Source organism: Perissodus microlepis, chromosome 1 (assembly GCF_051167445.1).
Source record: "Perissodus microlepis isolate ML-2025 ecotype Zambia chromosome 1, ASM5116744v1, whole genome shotgun sequence".
Lineage (NCBI taxonomy): Eukaryota > Metazoa > Chordata > Actinopteri > Cichliformes > Cichlidae > Perissodus > Perissodus microlepis.
Genome location: NC_140461.1, coordinates 34,847,428 through 34,872,964, shown reverse-complemented (window position 1 = coordinate 34,872,964; position 25,537 = coordinate 34,847,428). Strand labels below are relative to the sequence as shown.

The 25,537-nt window shown below is 42.8% G+C and overlaps 1 protein-coding gene and 1 pseudogene across 1 annotated transcript in view; one reads left to right on the top strand and one right to left on the bottom strand.

Annotated features, from left to right (window-relative positions):
* Positions 1-1,158: 1,158 nt before the first annotated feature.
* Positions 1,159-25,537, bottom strand: part of c1qtnf4 (C1q and TNF related 4) — a 50,485-nt gene continuing 26,106 nt past the window's right edge. The window contains exons 2-3 of the mRNA XM_084912342.1: positions 7,204-7,565; positions 1,159-6,131 (exon numbers count right to left, since the gene is read on the bottom strand). Of these exons, the coding sequence (XP_084768468.1) occupies positions 5,325-6,131; positions 7,204-7,565 (1,169 nt within the window). The 3' untranslated portion in view covers positions 1,159-5,324. The remainder of the gene's footprint in view (positions 6,132-7,203; positions 7,566-25,537) is intronic.
* Positions 19,299-22,935, top strand: LOC146394163 (uncharacterized; annotated as a pseudogene).

Sequence of the window (25,537 nt, the reverse complement as noted above, 5' to 3'; positions counted from 1 at the left end):
TCTGGAATATTGTGGCTTTTTTTCTTCCAGTTGATGCATAAAGTACCTGAAAGGGTTTGACAGAGGGGTACAGACCTGTCACTTTCACCATAAACTGGGAAAATGTTTTTAAAAGTAAACCCAATAATGCACAAAGCCTTATTTTGTTAAATTTTTCAAAATAAGTGCTTAAAGAATTTACATTCATGTTGGAATCATGAGCAGCAGAATATTGACCTGGGGGAATTCAAACAAAAAAGTAGGAAAAAAACTAAAATTTTGGCACCTCAGTTGCTGACCTCAACTTCTGTGTTTTTTCACTGGTTTTGCATTTAATTGGGCTCAGTGTCACTACTGGTCGCATGACAAGATAACTGGACCCTGCAGAGGTTATGCAGGCAGTCCAACTCCTCCACCCAACACTGTTGAGGAGCTCGGCGATGCCCTGGCTCCGGTCTGGGAGGAATCACTCCATCGGTTGTCTCATTAGGAACATGTCCCAACATTGTCAGGCATGCATGCAACCACATGGGGGCCATACAAACTACTGACACTATTTGAGTTTCAGAATTGTTCTTTTGGCAAAATGAGCTAACGTGCTGCATTTCCTTCCCTTTGATTTTCAGAGTTTTCTTAAATTCAGCCCTGGGTAGGTAGAAAATGTTCATTTCTAACAAATGACGCAGCATCCTTTTGTTCCCGATGAGGGCATCCAGCATCAAATCTGTGCTGAATAAGGGGAAATAAGGGACCAACCCGGGGTAACTAAACTGGGGGACGCTGTGTATTTCTTTATTATGGGCCCCAAATAAACTGTTCCTACCGAGGCAGCAGCTTTAGCAAGTTGATAAAAGAGAAAACTAACAAACTTTGAGTGAGTGAAAAAGTCTGTGTGGTTGGTCAAAGTTGTCTTCAAATGTGATTATAGTTTTTACATTGCAGTGTCTGTTATGAACTTCATAACCCCCCCCCCAACACACACAAACGCACAACCGAAAAATTGAAACCAGATGTTTTAAACTATGACTATAGTGAAAGCCAATCATGAAACAAACTTTTTGTCTGTGACCACTGAAGTCTTTTCAAATGTCAAACACTAAATTTAGCCAGCAGGTGGCGCTGCAGCACTGAATATAAAGCTGGAATGTCTTTCATCGCAGTCAGAATGACACTCAAACCTTTATGTTTATTTTTTATTTTGTCAAACATCTTCATTGAAGCATTCATTTTACAAATAAGAAATACTCGAAACACTTTAAAGAGTCAACGTGAGGCAGACTACTGCAGACAGGCTGTGGGTCAAACTGAGCCCTCTTTCCCCATAAGCAGGGTCACAGTTTCAGTTTCAATCATGCCGAGTAAAATGATGCTGTTCCAGAAAGCGAGCACATTTCGACCCATGTCTGTGCCACATATTTACTAATACACAGTCTTCCATTGGGGATTATCAGAAACAGAGAAGCACAGACCCGAAACATCCAACATATTGTCAGTTACTATACAGATAAGTCACTAATCAAGAAAAGTACACAGCAGGCATCGAGTGGGTCTGTGAAGCTGCTCTGCAATCGTGACAAAGTATCTTTTTCATGTATTTCACTTAAATGCATGCATCACACGAGTTTGGTGCAGGATTTCTGGACACCTTTGCAGACTGGTCATGGTTCTGAAAGCTGAACTGAGGCGTTCCACCTGTGTGCACTCCTCCTCACTGAGTGTTAGACTGTGACAGAATATATCTGCAATGAGCCACGCTCACAGTGTAATTTCATACTGTTAAAAAAAAGGCATATTTTTCTGAATTTCTCAGAAGTGAGTGCAGCCCGTAAAGGACAGGAAATTGTGGATTAGTGAGACTGTGAGTGTGGAGCCACCTGAAGCCGGAGACCAGCTGGTGCAAAATCAAAAGATGTGCAAAAGATGTGACAATGAAGCAAAGACTTTTCTTTTTACTTTCCACTACTCTAACGCTGTCGTTTAGGAACATTTTCAGGTTTATCTCTTCAGGTTTTCATAATTTTAAAGCCCAGTTTTCCACACCTTGGTCCATTTGATGTAACTTCCTGCTGCTGCACACTCTCATTTCCGTCTCCTCCTTTGCCACGGTGTGTGTGGTTAGAAATTTCTGCTCTTAATATTAGCAACTAATCACATTACTGCCAGATGAGGGATAGTCAGAATTCAGGGATACATGAAGGGTTACATGCTTCTTATAATGCAGCTTGTATTTTTTCCTAATCAGTCCAAATGACTTTGCACCAGCCCACTGTTTATGTTTCCTACCAATGAATCTTTCACCATTGCGGCGCTCCAAGGGCCGGTAAAACTGGCAGGACCGCAACGTGGTTAACGGGCATCTAGTTTATTAATAGCGTGGCTGTTTGGATTATTTTAGGAGTTACGTGTATTGGCTGCAACATTCACTGCTATTCAGCCTGCCAACTGAAGCGTGGCTACCCACGCAATGATTACCCCTGCTGTGGTGCTTCAGTCTGAATGCACTTCACTGGAGCAAGAGGAAGTGTTTATACACAAGTTTCCTGGGCTAATTAATTAATAGAGATTTTTCTGTGTGGCTCAGGATCGGCAGTTGTCCGAGATCTCTGATTCGCTGGTTATGATGTGGACATCATAGCTTATGTCTTATTTAAGTGTGAACTTCTCCACCCACAGCTTTACAAGAGGAAAATTATATCTTGAGCGATCTGATAAAAGCTAAAAGAAAGCAAAGTCAAGGCCTCTGGTATTTAATGTGAAATGTTTTGTTAATGGCCTTTTTAACTTTTGATACTAATAACAGATTTTGTTGCTAGGGGACAAAACCTTTCTATCTTTTTTCTTCACGTTTAATTTGTTGACTCCTCTAACAATTAAAAAAAAAAAAGTTTTCTTGAATTTAGAGAGAATATTTGGCTTGATTTGAAAGATTCTCCTTATCCAAATAATAAAAGAGGGGTTTTGGAAGTGATTGGACTGTAGTGTCTGGTTGGACACAAAAGCAGCACCTGCAGCAGACGTACATGAACACCACCACTGCTCAGGTGGAGCAACACTTCTCTCCACCTGATGAATGCCAGTCAGTCTCTATTTCCTCTATTGAGGAAACTGTGTTGGGTTAAATGCACACGAGCACAGACTCTGTCGTTTGCTGTGAGAGTGAGCTGTTAAGCAAAATGTGATAATAATTCAGTGTGGGTTCGACACTGGGCAACCTTTTATAATTGCACAGCCATTTATGCCGTGAGTACCACCAAAATACTGATTAATGAAACTAATGTTGATTTGTTATTTTAGTCTTCAGGAAGCAAGTTTGCATTTTTTATACACTGGTGTGTTTAGATCAGGGGTGTCCACCTCCAGGCCTCGAGGGCAGGTGTCCTGGACGTTTTCAATGTGTCCTTGATCCAACACAGCTGATTCAAATGGCTAAATGACCTCCTCAACATGTCCTGAAGTTCTCCAGAGGCCTGGGAATGAACTAATCATGTGATTCAGGTGTACTGACCCAGGGTGAGATCTAAATCCTGCAGGACACCGGCCCTCGAGGCCTGGAGGTGGACACCCCTGGTTTAGATCGTTGGTTATATGAGAACCTCATTCCTGTGAATTTATAGCCAGTTAACTGTAATAAAAATGTAAATGTTCAGTAAAAGTGAAGTATGATTTCACATGTTGCCTTTCCAACAGAGAAGGTGATTTCATAAAGTCAAGGTTCATCACAACTTGAACAGCATCATCGTTTCCCCTGCGGCGTGAAATTAAACAGACATGCATATTATAGCTGCCGGGAGAAGCAATTACATTTTCTCCACAGTGGTTCTGAAGACATGAATTAAGTGCCGCTAGAATTAGAAATCAAATTAAGGTCCAGATCCCTGCAGGCTCAGAGGTGGCATGTGGTCAACAGTCGGATGGATATGGAGTCTGCACATTTCTACAGCTACGTCAGTTTGTTCCCGTCGCGCTCTGCTCCTCCTGCGGCTGATATTTGGGTGAGAAACACCAAACTTTAAAAAAAAAAAGACTAATTTTGACACAAAACACACAAATTTCATATCAATTTACATGCCTCTATAGACAAAGAAAGTAAAGACACTTTACAAGCAGAAACACCTTGGACGAGGGTAACAAATGCACTTGGAGGAATATTTTGCTCAAAAAAATGAAAAATTCAGTGATTATCTACCACAGCTTTATGTCTACAGCTCAGACTGAAGTGTGCATGCAGTTTGAATTTTCATTTTGCTCAATGTAATGGAATTAAGTACATCGTTTTGCAGTTTAACCCTTCCTTTATAATTCTGCAGTACATTACACATGACGTTTACTGCACATTTATCAAAACATGCTTACAAGTTTCTCTTCAGAGCAAGATCTTATGTTCAAAATGCAATCAAATATAAAGACTTTACAAGGACGATGTACTGTGGTTCGCACCGGCCAACTGTCAACATTAAATAATCATATAACACTTTAACTAAAGTCGCCTCATTTAATCACTTAATCTAGCAATGTAGTTGGCAAGTAACATATGTGTTTATTTGTCAACAACTTAAAGTCATCAAGCGGCAACGAGCAGCAGCCTCGTCTAAAAAGAAGCTAACAAAGCCAAATCTATGAGCCACTTGGGCCTGACAACGGAAACAACTCCGTTTCAGTGCAGCAGAAATACGCAGGTGTAGAGTTAGGTTCAGTTTTTTATCTTTGTCTTTATAGCGAGAAGTGAAACTGTCTTTTGGGGCATTTTCATTGCTGCTGTCTAAAAAATAACTTGCTGTGTTTATTGCACCGCCTTGGATTCAGTGTTTGTGAGTGACTTTGTAACAGCTGGCATTAATTATCAGATATCTGTGACCGCACATGCAGCTCGCTAACCTATCTTTGTTGCCTAACTTAGAAGTTAGCTTGCTAGCATTCCACCTTAGCAGTCCACCATATTGTCCCAATATCCATCCAATCATATAATAATCATTAACAGTATATCACAGAGCATTTCTGAATCCCACTCTGTTTTTGAGCTGTATAAAAGACATGGACTCTAACTGATGAGCTAACACAGGAGTGAGTGGGTGATAACCACTGAACTTTCATTAAAGAGTTAAATATTCACATCTGCCAACATCATATCCTGGGAAGCCACTGGCTGAACATTGATTTTGTTGTAAGCGCTGCACTCAGTCCGGGTCGCTGTGACTTTGTGAAGGAATTCATATGAAGCAGAAAGACAGCCACAAAGCAGCATTCATTTGGAGTACAGCTCCCCAGTACTTTCTGTGAAATCTGAGACTTTTCCATCTTGTATGAATTCCTCCAGAAATGTTCGGTGCCTAGTCAAGGTGCTGCAGCTAGGGTTTCTTGTCTGCATATGATTGGCTGGTGGCAGTATTGGTGGTGGCGGCAGCAGGAAAATCTGGGTATACCAGGAAGCCGGTAAAAGTGATGTACTTGGCGTGGTTGCTGTAGGCACCGAATCCATCTCTCTGGTGGGAGTAGAGCCAGACTGTGTCCCCTGGTTTAAGTGACAGCATCAAACTCTGGCTTTGCAGAGCTTTCTCACCTTGGCTATCATCATAGATCATCGCTTGCACTTCCAGGCGGTTCTTCATCAGTTTGACGGACAGTGTCTTCTGTGGCATCTTGCCCACGTTGAAGGAGAAATAGTACGCCCCGGGAATGCGGCAGGTGAACACTCCCTCTGTCACGTTGAAGTCTTCCCCTATGTTAACAAATGCAGTGTCGAAGCTCACCGGCTGGTGTTGCGGCATGCCCAGTTGGTTCACGCCCACAATGCTTTGGGTGCGCCCCACTGAGAAAGCAGATCTCTGGTCATCCTCTTCGTCCTCCTCCTCCTCTTCTTCCTCTTTCATTTGCGGCTCCTTCTCCCCATCCGTCATTCCGGGTCTGACATGATCTGTGGCCTGGTTGTCGCTCGGCAGTGGGATGTTGTCTTGCAGTGGCTGCTCGGAGTCGGCGTGCTGCTGGTGGTGATGGTGGTGCGTTTGGTAGCCGTAGACATCGGGGTACACAAGGTAACCATTGAAGGTGGTGTAGTGTCCGGTGTTGCTGTACAGCGCGTAGCGAGGGTCGCCATGGAGACGGAGCCAGACAGTGTCCCCGAACTCCAGCTGCAGCATGACACTCTGGCTCTGCACCTGAGGAATGACGCAGACTGTTATGCCGGTGTAGTCATACCGAGGCCTGTTTCACATCAACAACAAACACATGATCCTGTCACACAGCCTTTCATTGGACGGAATAATCCGCTCTGATCTGATCTCATTCCCATCCCTACACAAACACACCCTCTGTGAGTGCTACCACAACCTCTGACATCATAAAAGAGCGCTGTAAATATGGGGAGAAAAAATACACATCGAGAGAGATTGATTCAATCAATTATAAGATGTCTCTATAAAGTGCCAGAGCCTGTTTAAAGGTTATTGAAGTTCCATATTTTGGGAAATCTGGTAGCTTGATTAGATTAGAAGGTTTTGCATTTTTTAAATATGCATGAAATGCAATGATCTGCTGGGAAACCTCTGGGTCTGACATTCATGTGCATGCCACTGGAATATACCAGAAGGTGTGCATGGCTTCACCCAGTAGGAGAGCGTGCCCTCAGGACAGCTGAGGCACATGACACAGAGCCAGAGACCCTGACCCAGTCTTCTTGATTCTGACTGAGCACTAAAAACACAACAGATTCATGCTGGGGGATCTTAGTCCAGGACACCTTCAGTACAGTTCTCAGTGTCAGGAATTTCACTTCACAAAGCAAAGTCCCAAAGTCCAGTGCCTGACAGATCTGCACTCGGAGCTTCTTTAACCGTGTCCTACTGGGCCAGCTGTGTGTATAAGCACAATGTAAGGTAGATTATTTAATGTTGTGGCCAGTCAAAGTACTAACTGTGGAGCTGGAGCTCACTTCCATAAAAACCTGAAGCAGGCTCCAAAGTTAAAAAACAGTCACTTTATTATAATAAGCAGAGGTGTATTAGGGCTTGGTGCATTTCCGCTCAGTCACTGACAAGAGAGAGATACCGGGGTGTTTATTACCCACTTTGACAAGGGAATAAAAGTTTAGGTCAGTCTCATCCTCCAAGTGTAGTAATCCTAACCAGTAATACCTGCTGAACATGTAAAGCACTACTGGATTATAAGATTTGGCCGCTAGCAGCTTTCTGTACATAAAAACATAAATAAGATTGAAGCTCTGAAGCGTACCTTCCTCTCCTCCCCTGCATTTTCTTCATACACAATGGCCTGCACCTCATTCCTGTTTTTCATCAGCATCACAGACAGGTCCTTATGTGGAAACTTTCCCACGGTGAAGGAAAAGTAGTAGGCTCCAGGGATACGACAGCGGAACAGACCAGACTTGGCATCAAAGTCCCCACCGATGTTGACGTAAACAGCGTCAAAGGTCACCGTCATCTTCGGTCCACCTTCCATGCTGCTGGTGCGAGCGACCGAGAAAGCTGAGCGCAGCTCTACATCATCAAACAGACGGGCGAAACCCCACGCACTGCCCATGTGACTCAGGCACAGCAGACCAATCAACAGGCTGGCTGGGAGCAGCATCTTATCTGTAGACAGAAAGAAAGAAGGGACACGTTTACCTCACATACAGGTTTGTAAAGTTTCAGTCACACATCTCAGAGTTTCAGTCCTGGCTGCGGTTTTTGTGACAGTCTATCATAGAAAGGTTTCCATGGATCACTTGGCAAACAGCAGTGTATAATCAATACGTGACAGGGAAGTTAGGATATGTAATTTCCCTTGCTGCCTTGTCTTACTCCATGATTCCGAGTGGGATTTAATAAATAACCCTGTTGTGTTCAACCTGCTTAAACAGCACATCAGCTCCAGCTGCCTGAAGCCTTGTGTTCATTTATCTTGCTGCTTAGTGGCTGCAACATTTGTAACGGTTGTTTCATCAATTTCCACAGCATCGTATTCGTCCCCTTCACATGATTTGATACACCAATGCTCATAGTGAACTAGCACATGGAGATAAACCAGAACCCATTTCTGTGGAGAAGAGTTGGACTGGTTTTTTTCTGTCGATGGTTTCTTAATCATCACCATGGCAACACAGTAACGTGGTGGCTAACACCACTGCCTCACACCTGAAAGTGTTTGCCTCGTACCTGTGTGAGTTCTCTCTCCATCCCTCATTTCCGAGACACGTAGTTGGTACGATTCAGATAATTGGTGATCCTAAACTGCCCAAAGATGTGAATGTGAATGCGCACACACACACACACACACACACACACACACACACACACACACACACACACACACACACACACACACACACACACACACACCTGTAAATGGATGGATGCTGCTTACGTGCTGTCTCAGCCTTGCTTTGCTGCTGTCACTGCCCTTGAGGCAGTCACTGACCTCCTGGATGTACCTGAGCTGCTCTCACTGAGTCAGTGTTGTCGGCACACTTGAACCAGCAGAAACTTCCTGAAATTTAGCACCAACTCAAAACATCACCTGACAAAAATGTCCATCGTAGAGAATTATGGACAATAATAAATAACTGAGCTTCAACTGTTAAGCAAAGGCCATTTACTGCATATGAAAGATGACATTGCTCCATCAAGCTGAGCTTTTTGTCCACTGCCATCTAGATTAGTTTTAAAAACCAAGCCGAATTTTTGGCCTGTCTTAGAAGCTGAGGAACACTTCACTCTCATATGGTAGCAACTCGTCTGTCACAGCACGACTGCCTGACACAAGCTCTGAATCACACCCTGTGTTTTTATCCTTTATAATTTACAAAATAAATATCATCTTGCCTTCAGTAACACTGTTACTGTAATAAGTGGACAAACCTGCAGAAGCCAAAGCATCACTTTCTTGTCGACTTCATTACAATCAGGTTTTCTTCTGCAGTCAGAGAAGCTGCCCCTTCCTGGTCATGACAGACCGTGCAGTCATTTCAGCCACATCTGTCTTTTGCACAGTGGAGGCACATATTTGTATCAACATTAGAACCACACTGGACCCCCATACAGTGGAGCAACTACACATTTGCACATCAAAAACGGCAACAAAAAAGCTTTTCAATGAAAGAAAAACACGCAGTCCCAGAGCAGGGTTTGAATCACTCAAGCAGTTCCTGCTCAGTAAAGGAGGTATTATGTTCTTTATTAGCAGCGACAAGCGCTTTCATTGTCTCATTGTCCTCCCCCAGTGAACCAACAGGAAGTAGACACACACACACACACACACACACACACACAGGTGGAGCTGCAGGGCTCTGAAAGCTTGTCAGAACAAAAGGACAAGGCTTAACATGTAAGGAGCAGAGACTTGGGGGAGTGGTCTCCATGTTCAGCACAGCGAATACATGTTCACCACCTTAGTGTTACATTTGGACTTATTACATATAACAACCATCCACTTACAAAACAAACAATGCAGAACGTTAGAGAATATGAAGAAAATTAGATGCAGTTGTGTCAACAATATGCTTCAGTATTTCACACAATCAGAAGAATCTGAACTCTAATTCAAATTGTGAGCAGACGGTGGAGTTTGATGACAAGTGACAGTGAGGTATCAGAAGGTTTATATAGTCATAAACCCTGTCACACACTTCCCCCCCCAAAATCAATACTTGAGTCACCTGATGCTGTTACTGGCTCTCTGTACTGTAGCTGTGAATGCTCTCATAGCGAGGGTGCTGCTTTGCTCTTATGGTTCTGGTGTTATACTCCCTCCCAGGCCCTCATGTAGGTACTATTCAGTTATTTTAAACACTATAGCTGATAGAAAAATAAAACAATAAACATAAAACTCATTAAATGAAACATTTAGAGATAAGTGGTTAATCCATACTGTCAGATTCATTTTTTACACTGTGACATATCTCAGTTATTGTTTCATTTTGCAAATGTTGACAGATTATATAAGTGCAGGATATGGAGCTGGTTAGTTTGCAGCATTGTTGTAAAGTTTCCTCTAGATTTGGCTGTGGTTTCCATGGTAACTGTTAGGTTAGGTCAAGGTCAGTTTGAACTGGAGTGACTGACGGTCCTGCTCCATGAAGAAATTGAGTGCAGTGTATCTTACAAGACAAATTAAAAGTGAGTAACATTTCCCGACCACACTGCAGGATTCTCCCATCTCACAGGTTATTTTTGCAGAGGAAGGCACTCTGATACTCTTGTGACTTCTGGATGCTGCTTATTTTATTAAACCAAATGTCTGCATATTTTTAGATCATATTTTATGATGGATCTTTTACTGGTGACCTGACAAGGCTAATCTGCCTACCAACCCAGACGACAGCATTGCACATATGTTCACCATCACAACTGCAGAAAGCTGGCATGCTGTGGAAAATACAAATAGAAACAGAATGCAAAGATTTTATTTACAGTAGAACACAGACAGCAAATCAAATGTTTCAATTGAGAAAATGTACCATTTCAGTTAGAAAATAGGTGCTTTTGATTTTGTTGACAGCAACACATCTGAAGCTGGGCCATGTTTACGAACGTGTAGCATCCCTTCTACTGACGACAGTCCGTAAACATCTGGGAAAATCAGGAATACTGGCTGCTTTTGGGAGACGAATTCTTTTCGGATTCTTGTCTGGATCTTCTTTGCTGTGTCTTTCATTTCATAATGCTCCAAATATTTTGTATTGGTGAACGGTCTGGGCTGCAGGCAGCTCAGTTACCCCGCCATGCTGTTGTAAAAATTGCAGTGTGCAGTTTTTGTCTTTGTCCTGCTGACATAGACAAGGCTGTATGTACCTTTAGCATTGATGCTGCCTCTCCAGATCCAGTTCCACAGGCACTAACACACCTGATTATCATCACAGATGAAGGCTGCTGAACTTGTACTGATTATAAACTGTCCATCTCCTCTTCAGTCCAGATAACGCAAAATAATAAAAAAGTGTGTGACCACAGAACAGTTTTCCACTTTGCTCCAGTCAGCTTACAGTTTGGCGCAGAGACGACAGCAGTATTTCAGCAGTGCTCACACATGCATGATGCAGATTTGTGGGCAAACATAGACAGTGATTTCTAGAAGTGTTCCTGAGCCCATGCAGAGATTTCCATGACAGAATCCCTTTAGTACAGTTCCACCCGAGGGCCAGACTATCATTCTTAGAGTCTCACACACTTTTGGTCACATTATATTCTACTGCATTATGTTTTAATTTACACTCTTACACAGTGTTCTTTTGGAAATGGTTTTATGAACTGCATGTTTTTACTTGGGTTAAATGCACAAGCTTAGACGCACAGACCAACATTCACTGTCAAACCAAACACCGTAAAGACACCATTACTTTGTGCAACACTTTTGCAGTAGTGTAACAGGTTTGCATGCCTAACTGGTGAGAAAAGTGGAAACTATAAGACTTAAAACAGGTTCATACATACAGACTGCATGTACACAGCACACACACTGACTGGGGATAACGTTTTGACTCCTTAAGCTTGTCCAGTTTTCTAACACATTAACTTTGAGGACACAAAGGTCACGTCCTCCCCAACAGAAGGGAACAGAAGGAAGAGATAATCAGTGTTATTCACTTCACATGCATGACATCATGATGTTATGGCTGATCGGTGTATATAACTTATATGAAGCAGGAAATAGGTCCGTATATTTTGTTCTGTTGGGATTTTTACTGGCTGTTATTGATTAGAATTTGTTCTCATGACAAACCGGCATTGTGGCATCTTACCTCATCTAATGTGCAAAGTGTTGTATATTATATGGTTCTCTATAACTTGTAATCTTTGAAAGTTATTTACTGGTGAAACTAAATGTTCTTCTTGTATGGCTATACTAAATCGACCTCTTTAAATGGAAACTAATTATAGTGGTTAATTGTACTTAGGGCACCGAGGCACAACTGATCACTTCTGTGTGATTACTCGTCCCATTGCAGCAGAGAGAGAAATCCTTTCTGAGAAAGCAAATAGTGCTGCAGATATCATAATTTTCCTTTATGAATCATAACAGTCTTAAAAAAGCAGATGATGCAGTAGTTAGTCTTGTTCACATAATGGCACCTTACATTAAAAAAATAGTGTTTGTCTATGTAATGGCAGCAGTTTTAACTAGTCATGTAGATTCTCCGCAGAGAGACGCTTCGGGTTCAAACAGTAATAAAAGAACAGATCAAACAAACTTCCTCCATAATGAGCACCCATGGGAGTGAAGCACAGAGCGAAGCAACAGAACGGGATGGAGCTGAGTAAGTCCATTCAAGAATAAAGAGTACATGGTGATACTTTTTCAAAAAATGTAACTAATGAGCCTCTTTCTAGTGCCCTGCACAGTTCTATAATTAAAATGCACCTCAGGTGCATATTTCTCTTTGGCTGACTTTCTTGAAGTTTAGTGTTAACATTATTATGCGCGGAGCATTGTAATTGTGTGGTTATAATTATCTGATTGTACAAGCTTTTTTAGTATGCATAACACAACAATATCTGTTACACACTGAGTGTGTTTGACTATGTGCTGCGCAGTGTGTGCTGCAGTGAATATTCTTCATTTTAACCAGAAACAAACAGAAAAACACTAAATGGCTATGCTAGCTGTACTGAGGTGTAGCTAACAACGCTGCAAAGCACTGCTTTGAGCTGAACATATGCTAACATATGTTCACTGATTATGCTAACACGTCGATGTTAAAGTAGACCTACCGTTGTTTCTGTCATGTAAAAGTGTATGACGGTCATATGGACAACACAGTGGTGCTAGCACAATAATCCCTGTTGGCCAAAAGCCCGTTTAAGCATGTTAACTGCCTGAGCATGGTAGCATGCTAACATTTGCTATACAGCACGATGATTAGCATACCACGACATTTGATTAGTTGTTGAAGTTTCACTCAGTAGCAGGGTGTCCGGTGATTACTGCAGTAATAAAATGACATAATGTATTAAGGTTAAAAATAAATAATACTAATGTAAGTACCGCAAGCCCAGAGGTCTGTAAACAATAAGCACTGCAAGTAAGATGAAGTATTGGCTCAGATACGAGTTATCTGCCATCTGGCAACAAAACGCCTGAAGATAGGGGCTGCTGCCTGCAGAGGCTCAGTCATCACGGGATAGCTGACTTTCATATTTGTTCACTCTGCTGTTAATTGTGTTTCTAATTTCTTGCTTCCCCACAGGCCGAGACAGAATGTGCAGAAGTGGTGAAGCTGCTAATATTAAATAGGCTCCAAGTCACAGGCAATTTGTTATCTATCAGTCAGAAGTGTAAGTTCAATAAGTTATTGGATCATAATATATATGTGTATATGTTCTGAAACCAAAACCTGTAACAATAAAGTAATAATTTGTGGAAATTACTTTAGTGTTATGTTACTGAAATATATTTTTGTTATTCTTAAAGCTCAACAGCTTCAGCGGAGCCTTCACAAGTTAATTACCTCGTTGGAGTGTACTCTTGTTTCAAGAGGACAACAGCTCTGTTTAACCCTCCTGCAAATAAAACCATATGTTAACTTAATGTGACTGCTAGCACTTGGCTGTGATGGCCAATACAGAGACTGAGGGAAGCCATCAGACTAACATCAGCTGTGACAGATAAAATATGAGGAAATGTATCAGCTAATGAATTTGACTGCCATGAATTTTATTTACTATTTCTTTTTACTAGTTATTTATCTCCAAATGTCTGTTCATACGTCGATTTCTATATTTAACTGGGCTGAAGCCAGAATTCCCTTTTTGAACAGCTTACGAGTCCAGCAGCTTCTTCTGAGGGAATACTGAGTAGTCTGAGCAGACTGGGAGATCCCGTTATGGTCCCAGTGAGTCCTGGATATGTTCCTTTTAACAAAAGACGCCTGTTCTTCCACGTGCCAGAGGATTTACTATATACTGGAGTAAAACATCTCCTACCCTCATTCCCCTTAAATACTGTTTGTGTTTTCTGGCTTTTTGTCTCAGGGTAACAACAGAAGTAGGCCAGAGCTGTGTTTACATACACTGTAGAATCAGGTGGAACTGAACACATGAAAAACAAATTACAATAAGCAAAAAACAAACAAACAAACATGTAAATGCTGCCATCAAACTGCCTCTTTTGTCTTGCCTTCAGACTGCTCAGTAGTTTATCTGTAGTTGTCCAGATATTCGGTGAGTTCTTAAACTCCATGGTATGCAAATATCCGTGTCAGTACTAGCTGTTTCAAAGTGCCAGGAAACATGTTCTGGGAAAATCCACGGGGACTGATTCATTACTCAGTTCGCCAACCAACCGGATGTACGAGTTGGCGCTGCCGCGATACACCTAATCCACCGTGCCTACATCCATCTGGACAGGACAGGAGGGGCTGTCCAAATGATGCTCTTTGATTTCTCCAGTGTCTTCAGCACATTTCAAAATGTCCTGAACAGTGTTGGGTGTAATGCGTTACTAAGTAACGCATTACTGTAATTAAATTACTTTTCCACTGAAAAAGTAGAGTAGCTAATTACTGTTCATTTTTAGGTATTTTAATTACAGTTACTTACAATGTACTTGTGTTACATTGTAAAATAATTAAACTCGCTGAATATCATTATTTAATTCCAATAATTTGTCTTCTAAACGTAGAAGTAAGCTCTGCTGCTTTAACATCGCTGTAGTGCAGCTGTACGTCATTTCGCGCCAGTTTGCTGCATAGTCGTATTCTACAGCAGAAGATGTCGGACTCGGCTGAAGCGAGTGGCTGTTTTATGAAATGGACATATTCCCGTCTCTTCACTTTTCTGAAACAAGCAGACAAGAACATTACAGTAATATGTAAGCTATGTCCTGGGGAGAAAAAACTATCGGCCGCTGTTAATAGCACAAGTATTCTACTGAAGCACCTGACACAAGAGCATAGACGAACACTTCTGAGTGATCCTTGTTCATCATCCATGGATAACACCGCGGCAACTCCTGCTAAGCAGGCAAAACGTGATTTTACTTCAGCAGCACAGAAAGCGTCTGAAGGTGAGCTTAAAAAATGATTGCAGGCTACATTGTGGAAGAGATGCTACCGCTGCGTACTGTAGAGTCTCCGTCTTTAAAAAAATGTATTTATTATTTAAAGAGTTTAATTTCTATTGTTTGCCCACTCAAGGTTTATAGGGATTTTAAGAAGTATTTCGTTAAATTACTTATTTAGTAATTAAGTTAATTTTCTGACACAGTAATTAGATAAGTATTTTAAATACAATATTGACTAAGTAATTAGTAATTAGTAATTAATTACTTTTTTAAAGTAACTTACCCAACACTGGTCCTGAATGACTGTCCTGCACATTGATGCACCTCTTAATCCTTTCAGAGTGTTGTTTTGAAGACCTCCAGAATAGTTTTCTTATATGTATCAAAATAAAAGCATAAACTTGGATTTTTAACACAGATGCAGAACATGAAACACTTATAGCTGAGATATTTCCTCACTGGTCAGAACTGTGTTAAACACAGATTACTGTACGCTAGCACATTCACATTTAAAACTGTGTCAGACACAGAAGTTTGGACTGCCACTGCAAGGAACTGTGTCTTATTCCCTTTTCACTCTGCCCCCTGTACACATAGGCAGTGGCGGTCTTACCCAAAGTCTTATATTCAGAACTTCTTGACAGGATCTGCAGCTACCGGATACTTCGGCAGATGAGCTTTCAGAATACCTGAGAGTGGTAGACTAGTGTGTGTTCAACTATTTGCAACTGAACATCAACACACCAAATGTGCTGGAGGTACAGGATTACCTCACCTCTTCTTTCCGTTACGGTAAACACAGTGCAGATGGTAGGGGAAGAGTCAAAGTTCATTTTGCAGCTGTGGAGGCGCCAGCTGTATTTTGTACAGTCTACGACAAAAGACTTAATAAATGTAATAAGAAGATTTTTTGAAACTTCTTTTCCTAATGAATGTTTTCCACCTTCTTGGCATTTGGTTAACTACAAAAGCAAGTTGTGTAATTAATGTATTTGCCATAAAATACATGGAGTATGAATCATGTGCTTTTGCACTGTTGTGTTCTGCCAGTTTAACTCCATGCCCTTCACCTTGCTGGAAAATCAACATTATCACAGAAGATGAAAGGTTGCATGCCTCAGTGACAGTCGCAGCAATCTTATCAAAAGAGCTCTGATCCTAGAGGGGATCAATCACTGTCTGTACGGGACTCCCCACCACTCAGCTGAGTGATAAAGCAGCAGCACAGAGCTGGTTGTGTGTCTGTTCACTGTATACACAGCACGAGTGTTACAGAGCTGCTGTATTTTCTGATGGCTAAAACACAAAACACAAAGCATCCTGCATTTGAAAAGGCATCCTTCTTCCCAAGAGATTCATAGATTTGTGCATTAGCCAAGAAAACCACCATCTGCAGTAATTTGTATTTGCCAATATGTGCTTACATGGAGCGAGAGGTGGAGAAGAAAAACCCCAAGATCCCCAAACTGATAGTAGGCATTGGTGAAAACTGATAAGATATTCATTCAATTTAAGTCATCAAAGTAGGAACTGGGTTAAGGTGGGTTGCAAAGCGGCTTGTTGGTGTAAGCAACTATAGGCAGAGCAGTTAGAAAAAGAATCAGCTGAGCTTGATTTCATGGCCTCCCTGAACAAATTGTTTCCCCAAATCTAAGTAGCTTTACTCAAAAAGTCTCGTCTTGTTGTTCGATGGGGTTGAAAATAAAACGGGCTTGCACAGATGTGATGGATTCAAAGGGGTTTTAAATACTCATCTGTGTTTGTTTTTAAAAGGCCATAATGATTGTTTGTAGAGGTAAAGCCATAAGCTATCATACTCAGTTGAATAATAGTTTTTTCACCATGTGATTTCTAATATCTACACTCTCTGTGATCCACAGATTAAGCAGAGACACTGAGGAACACACAGAAATATCTGTGTGTTTTTCAGACAGCAGAAACATGTGAGCCAAACTCCTCTTTGTCTCCAAAGGTCAGCCTGTGGGGGATTTCAAAACCAGCCTTATTCTTAGATTGACCTTCATGCATTTTTGAGTTTGTAGAGAGGATTTTAAAAGAGTCTCACAGAGAATTTCTCTTGTAGAAGTTAGTTAAAATACTACAAATACATATCAGTGTGGTGTCATGGATTGCACCGCAGTGAACCAAATATCCTCAGAGACAGCGAATCCTTGGCAGGTTCATTGCTTTACGAGCTTTGTCTTTATTCTTTTCTAATATCAGCTCGCCATCAGATTAAGCACCATCTTGTGTTGTCAGTAGAGTTGGTGCTTCTAGTCCATCTTTCTCTCGTGTTGTGGTTCTCCCCGAGATATGCCCCGCGTCTAAAAATAGAGGGAGGAGAAGGGCTGATTTCTCCTCCCTGGAAACAGATCGATACCTGACGATTGAGATGGGAGAGAGAAGGAGGACAAGAGGAGGGAGAGAAAATGGAGGAAAGGTGGAGAACGATGAACAAATCTGGCAGAATTTCTTGGAGTGGATCTAGCTGTTGAGTGGTTACTGGGGATTTAAAATACAGTAATAGTGTGTGTGTTTGTGCGTGCGTGCTCATGTGGCCTATATAACTTTGTCATGTGGGTGGTGGTGTGCGTTTTTGTGTAGTCTCTGCTGCGTGGGTTGCTGGTGGTGTGTATCAGAAGAAATGTGTGACTGCGAGTGTGAATTTATCTGTGTGTGCTGATTAAAGTTATATTTTTGTGCACATGTGGGTTCACACATCTGAATCATGCTTGTTTCTGCCCTATATAATGTGGTTAATGTTATATGAACAGTGGGGGAAATAATCCTTTCATGCCCTGAATCAGTAAGTTTGCTCACTTACAAAGAAGTAAGTAAGCCTGTAATCTATATGGTTGTCTCATTTTAATGGAGAGAGGCAGAATATCAACCACAGGGCCCAGGAAATATTACGATATTTTTCAGACTATAAGGTGCACTTAAAATCCTTTTATTTTTCTCAAAAATCGACAGTGCGCCTTATGCATGAATTCTGGTTGTGCTTACTGACCGCGAACCGATTTTATGTGGTCAAATATCTGTCAAAAAATGTCGGTAAGCTATGAAGCCGCACTGCTTGATGGATTGTTGGAGCATTACGGCTACCGTAGTCAGGAGCCTCGCGGAATAATCTGGGTCCTAAACTCCATTCTCTTCAGGTCCCAAAGTCTGAAATTCTTTCATCTTTAATAAAATCACCAGCGTTGCTGCTTTACCAGGTGAAACAATTAAGTTTAACATCCAGGCATCCATGAAAAAGGAATTTATTACATTTCACTGAGTTAGAAGTTAGCAGGAAGTTAGCTCACTAGTTTCCACCTAATCATGATATAACATGTTCTGAGTGAGAGATTTCTGAAAATTTCAAACGTACAGCTCTGCTATCACTTCCAACATAAATGAAGACAGAAAACTAAACAGCAGTGACGTTTGTAGGGTTACTGAAGTTGGGCTAGCTGGTATATAATGATGTGCTACGTGGTGGCTAGCGATACAGCTATGTTAGCATAGGATAAACACAGTGAAGCTGCAGGATGAACGCTAACTTTTTTCCCCTCGATAAAAGTTAACGTGAGGGTTCCTGATGGTTAGGGACAAATGCAATCGCATGGCAGGATGCTGTAAATGGACCAAACTTCAGTCAGGAGAACAACTGAGATTATTCATCCACAATACAAGGTTAGTCATTAATATACTGCAACAACATGGGAATAGAGCAGCTGCCAGAGAATTCAACATTAATGAGTCTGTCACGGTACTGGGTCATGGGAGCCAGTGTGTGGGTTGTTAATGTGTCATTTTGTATTAATTTGTGTTCTAGTTTCAGTTTAGCTCATCCAGTCAATTTCTAGGTTGCTATTAGTCCTTTGTTTCTTAATTTCTTTGTGTCATCTGCCCCTGTGTTAACGTTCCCCATGTTGTTTATTGTGTGTTATTGGTCATGTTTCTTGCCTGCCTGGTTAATGTTGTCAAGTTTGTGTCATGCCTGCGTCTTATCATGTTTTCCTGTTTATTTTGAAAGTCCAGTTTCCATGTCTTTGTGTTTTCGTTTACATTTCCTGTGCATCATTATGTTCATCCTAGTCAGCTGTTTCCTCATGTGTCTCCACTTCCCCTGATCACCTTATGTGTATATTTAAGTCCTTTGTCTCTTACTGTTCTTTGTCAGGTTGTGTGTTATCCTCACCACAGATTTAATAGTTTTCCCTCATTGTTTCACTGTGTTTCATAGCATTCCTAGTTACTCTGTGTTCATAGTTTTTCATAGTTCTTTCACAGAGTGTCATTGTCATTTAGTTTACACAGTGTTCTTAGTCCCCTTAGTTTTCCCAGTTTCAGTGTGTCTCTAGAGTTGTTCTCATGCCATCAGCCACAACAAAGGCTCGCTTTATTTTTGGACTTAGTTCTGTCTTCACTGTGTCTGCTTTTGGGTCTACCTCATCTACACACCGGCCGTGACAGCACGACCTGACCATGTCAGACCCAGCGGACAGTCCAGATGAGATGGGGGAGGAGCTGCAGCGGATCAGCCAGCTCATGACACGCATCTGCGGGTGCATGGACCCCAGAGTGGTGTCCACTGTGTTGGCGGCTATAGACGCCATCCTGTCGCAGCTCCGGCAGTTTCCCCAGCTTTTTGAGGCATTCGACTCTCTGGCCCCCCTGAAGGAGGAGCTTTGCGCCCATCGCTGGCTTAGAGAGTGTTGAAAGCCGCAGCAGCACCCACGAATTCACCCTGTAAACGGGTGTCGTCGCCGCTGCCTCGTGAGCCAGAGGCAGTCAGAGTTGGAACGCTGAATTTCGCCACTGCTCTGCCAGCGTCTCACCATTCATCGGCTTCCTCATCTCCGCCACAGTCAAGCTGCACGGAGGTGGTGGAGGCCATCAATTTTGGTGACGATGAGCGGCAGCAGGTGTTACGAGCCTTTCGGGAGGAAGAGCTCCGTTGGAAGCCCTGGCTCATTTCCAAGGAGGAGCTCTCGCCAGTCGCCCCGCCTCGGACCGGCCACTCACCTTCGCCGCCTCAATCGGACTACTCATCTCCTGTCTCCTATCTGGCACGGATATGGTTGGAGGACGAGGGGGAAATTCAAGTTTTGTCCACGGCCGCTTCAAAGAGGAAGCGGCGTTCACGTCGCCGTCGCGCATTGCTACGGCATGTCTTGCCTCCACTGAGCAACACAAGGATGCTGTGGAGGTCATGGATTTCGACCTCGAGGAGCGGCAGCGTGCTGCATGCGCTCAACTAGAGGAAGAGCTCCGGTGGAAGCCGTGGCTCACTCCTAACTATGACGAGATTTTCCGGGGAACTTGCCTGGCTCTCGGGGGCCCCCTGAGCTGCCAGAAACTCTCACCTACCGCTCTGTCAGCACCTAGTTCCCCAGCCTCTGCAATGGTGCCCGGCGTGCATGAGGAACCGCTGTCTGGTTCATTGGAAACCACCATCAAGAAGAAACGGCGTTCGTGTCGCCGTCGCGCTGCGCAATGACCGGAGGTGAGTGAATGCAGTCTTTCATCACCAATCTTCGTTGAGACATTAGTAGATGAACTAGATTCAGAATTACAGATTCAAGAGTCAAAGTTAAAAGAGACTCATAGTGTGAAGATGGCCGACTGTAGTACTGAGAATGGTGTGGTCTGTTCGTCTGGCTTCTATGCACAAGGAGTAAGACCCACACAGACTGTGAATTCCAGCACTGGAGAGTTTCAGCCTGTGTTTTTGTCACGCCTTTCCAAACAGGAGATTGACGGCTCAGCTGCTGAGCTGACGCGGAATCCTGTGTCATGTGTCCTCCTGTTTGTGAAGACGTTTGTTCAGAGTTAGACAGTGCTGAGTTTCAGCTAAGTAATGCGCCGCTAACCAAGCCACAGACAGGAGATTTTGTTTCTAAAACAATTGTGGACAATTCTAGTACTCCTGTAAAGACCTCTGATGCTGCACTTAGACTAAAAGAGACTTTCACAGATCATAATGTGAATAGTGTGGGCAGTGGGGTGGAGGTGTTTTCTTCTGCGACATATGTTGTGCCAAGGGTTCCATCACAGACTGAACTATGTGTGACCGATGCCTCCCTTCCTGTGTCTGCTCTGCTCACCCCAGAGCCACTTCAAGAAGCTAATGATGGTGTTACCGAGTCACTGGAGAAAGTCATGTTTGGGGATCTTGTTCAAAATAAAGATTTCAATGTACCAGAACTGATTGGTTCCCTAGCCACACCCTCTTTTGGAGCCTGTCTTCAGAGACTGTGTTTCTTCTCCTCCAGGCCCCTCTGCTTTCATAGCAAGTAAAGACATTTCAGAGGTGGCCAGTCCTGAATTAAAGTGTGAACAGACTGTGTGTGAAGTGACAAGTGATAAGGTATTGCCTGCTGTTGTGTGCAAAGAACTGAAAACTATAGATGCTGGTCAAAGACTCACTATGAAACTCACAGACAACAACACAAATTCAGATCATAGAAATCCAAGCGGTAACATTACTCAACCTGAAATCTGTTTTCCTCTGAATGTTAAGCAGGATGTTTCTGAACTGTTTAACTCCAGCACTGCCATCTCCAATCAGGTGATCATGGCTGAAAGTGGGGAGTCCAATCTAACTGTTAGTGAACTTCTGTTATCCCCTCCCAGAGTTAACGTGATGTCTGTCTTCTCTGGTTCTGTAAACTCATCACTAGATGAGGTTTCATGTTGGGATAACAGTGTTACCACCCAGTCACAATCTGAAAAGTCATCTCTTTTCATTAAGGATTCTAGCGCAGCGTTATCTGCACCCATTTCTCCATACAATCTAAACAACACTTATAACTTACAGTCCACTTCAAGCGTGGTTCCAAGTAAATGTACCACTTACCACTATCATGCTGTTAAGTTGTCATTAACCAGATACATACCTGAGTATTTAATGTTTGTCCTCGAACCTCACCATAAAGGTCTAAGTCATGTTTTTGTGTGCCAGGTTGTGATCCATGTTTTTCATGTGGCTGGACCAGCCCCTCTGAACTTTAAGGAACTGTCATTGATTGAATTCAACCAGCCTATGCTGAATTCTTCGGTGTCTGAAGAGACTGGACCATTTGCCTTTAGGCCAATTAAGACTGACTCAGACTCTGAGAACGTAAAGACTGCTGGCTCAGGATCAGTGATCATTAACACTACTAATTTCATGGCCGCTTGTTTACAGATTGTGGGCACTATGGACTGTTTTTCACCTGCTCTCTCTCTCTGCATGATTATGCCTCAGTCCTTGGCGCAGGCCACAGTTGAGCCACCTGCTCAATCTCTAGTTTTGCCTCTAGATCAGTCACATGCACTTTTACTTGCACAAGTAGTAGCTCAGCTCCCTGTACACTTAGCAGCTCAGCTGTTAGCGCAGCCTCAGTTTTGCAGGGGGCCTCCGTACCTGCTGGTCCTGCATTGGCTTCCGCTGCTGGCTCAGGTGAGCCAGCCCAGCACCCAGCAGCTTCCATGCCGCCGTCTACATCAACTGGGGGTTCAGGAGAACCCAGCCAGCATCCTGCCTTGCCAGCTGGAGGGTCTGGGGAGCCCGTCCAGCATCCTGCCTTGCCTGGCGCACCTGCCAAGCCACGTCCGCGTCCGGTGCCTGCCAAGCCACGTCCACTTTCTAGGCCGTCAGCTGGACTTCCTTGCCGTCATGGGCAGCCTCCTGAACTGTTTCGCCGCCGTATTCCACGTTGCCGGCCTCTGGAACTGTTTTCGTTTGGACTCTGGTGTTGCCGACCTCCGGGTAGACCTCCTGAATGGAGGCTTCATGGACTGTTGTGTTGCCAACCTCCGGGTCACCCTCCGGAACCAAGTGTTAACGGACTCATGTGTTGTCGACCTCCAGGGCTGTCTTGTTTTGAGCTCAGTACCTTTGACCTTCAAAGTTATGCTTGACTTTTTGCTTGTGTTTTGGTCTGGGGTCCTTGTTGGGTTTTTGTTGGTTGGTTTTGGTGGCCCCTAGAGATAAAGCACGTACAAATTCCAAAGCACGTACAAACTCCAAAACACGTGCAAACTCTGAAGCACGTACAAACTGCAAAGCACGTACAAACTCCGAAGCACGAGCAAACTCCAAAACACAACGGAATTGCTCCAGGACGCTAGGGCAGTGTTGAGCTTGATTTGCAAAATAAACGGCAAGTTTGTTGCAAACACATGGAGTACCAGCGGAAAACACCTGCAAGGATAGAACAACCACACTCATATATATTCAAATAATTTTTAAAAAATGGTCATTTACCTGTTACTGCCACACACCAAATCTGGTCGTTGGTACTTGCTGGCTTGTGTAGCCACACAACACTGCACCTAGGGTCCTGGAGCACTTCCGTTGTGTTTTGGGGTTTGCACGTGTTTTGGAATTTGTACGTGCTTTGGAGTTTGTACGTGCTTTGTCTCTAGGGGCCACCGTACAAAAGTGCTTGATCCCCTACAACCTAGCCAGAATGTGGGCTCCCACAGACTGGCTTTGTTCCCAGAGCTGCACAAGGCTGGAATGGGTTATAAGATCATCAGCACGAGGCTTACTGAGAAGGCAACAAGTCTTGGTGTGAAACAGAAGAAATTTGCAATGCTTATATAAAATGGCATCAACTTGACCTGCTATGTTTGGAGGAAAGGAAATGCTGAGTATGACCCAAAGAGTCAAGCATGGAGGTGGAAGCATTATGCTTTGGGGCTTTTTTTCTGCTAAGGGTTCAGGATGACTTCATTGCATTGCGGGGCCAGTTGATGGTACTAGGTACCACAAAATCTTGCACAGGAAGCTCTTTCCCTCAGACAGAACAATTGAGGATTCAGCATAACAGTAACCCAAAATATACCACCAAGCCAACAAAGGAGTGGCTTTGAAGAGGCACATTAAGTTCTTGGAGTGGCCAAACCAGTCTACTTCCAACCTGTAGGAAATCTGTGGAGGGATCTGAACGTTGAATTGTCAAGTGGCAGCCAAGAAACCTTAAAGGATTTAGTGAGTTTCTGTAAAGAGGACTGGGCCAAAATCCCTCCTGCGATATGTGCAAACCTGTTGACCAGCTACAGGAAGAAACATCTTACTGCTGTTCTTGCCAACACGGGTTTCTCCACCAAGTATTACGTCATGTTGGCTTTGGAATTCTGTCTCTCTCCATTAAAATGAAATGATGACATAAACTCTTGATTTCTTTATAAGTGGAAAAACACACAAAGTCAGCAGGGGTTCAAATTATTATTTCCCTCCCTGTATATGACTTTATGTCTATATTCTACTGTATATGTGTCAATAGTTCATTCAATGCTTATGCACTGGGAAAGAAAGTCACAGTATCTTGTTTCAGGATGATTAAATTGTCTTTTTTTCTTTCTCAAACATAAATAATCTGGTCAAACACTAAATACACTGTATACATAAGTTATACAGCATGTGACAGGATACTTTGGCACTAGTTGGAGCTTGCTGAAAAAGAAATATGTTGAAGGTCACACACCAAGTTTTATTTTGCAGTGCAACTTTGTCACCTCGGCATGTGTATGGTTTAATCTACAGAGGAATGTTACAGACACTACAGACACACTGCTTATACCGACCAGCTTTAATATGACCTTTTCCCCTCCATTAGAATATTTTTGTGGCTGTATTTTTATGCAGATTCCCAGCAAACCTTTAAATCATTTCCGTTACCCTCTTGTCACTCAGAAATGAATAAATGTCAGTAGTGGACAGAATATTTGGTTTCTGGGGGGAATTTTTTCACGTTTAGTTTTGTGCTGCTGTACATGTGCATGACAAACATACTTCAGAGTGTTTTTGTGGATGTGCAGGGAAGAGTTGGTTTCTTTGTGCATGCATGTGTGAATCTCTCTCTTCCATGCTGAGCCATCTGCTCGAGGTGATAACAGACACATTAGCCTGCAGACTGAAGCAAAACAGCCACTCTCCAGCTTTCTCCAGCTGGCTCAGGATGACTAGTTCATATTACCTTTAAGAGAACCTGTTAATATGTTTTCATTTTCCCTGCTGCTGCTGTCCACAAACTGCAGCGCCATCGTCTCCGATTTAACCCTCAGCTAAGATTTCCTCAGCTAATCTAAGGACGATGACTGAAGCTGAGAAGCTGTTGTGCTATGAGCGAGGTGTTCTGTTTATAGGTAAATTACAGGTAAAGAAGCACCGTATGTTAATGCCAGGCCTTACCTGGAACGTGTAGGACAGGAACAAAAAAAGAACAAATTTTGTGCTCAACAGTTCAGCATTTTATTTCTCATGGTGTTTAATAATGGAACCAAACCAATGCATCTGAGACATTTCACATCATTGTGACAGAAGGACTGGCACTTTAAAATCCTCTTGAGTCATCATGGTTCTGTCTCTTTTGTGTGAACTGACCACTATGAGCACAGTCTTTTTTCCTCCATGGCTTAGTTTTTTTTTTACAACTGTAAACAAGACAAAGCCAAAAAAGACTGACATTAAAGTGTAGCTGCAGTTTACATTTGTGGACGCATTTCTGGTCATTTGCCTCTGTACTGCAGCCGCTTTCAGTCCCACTGTGTTTGTTCATGGCTCTCTCTGCCTTCAGTTTTATCTCCA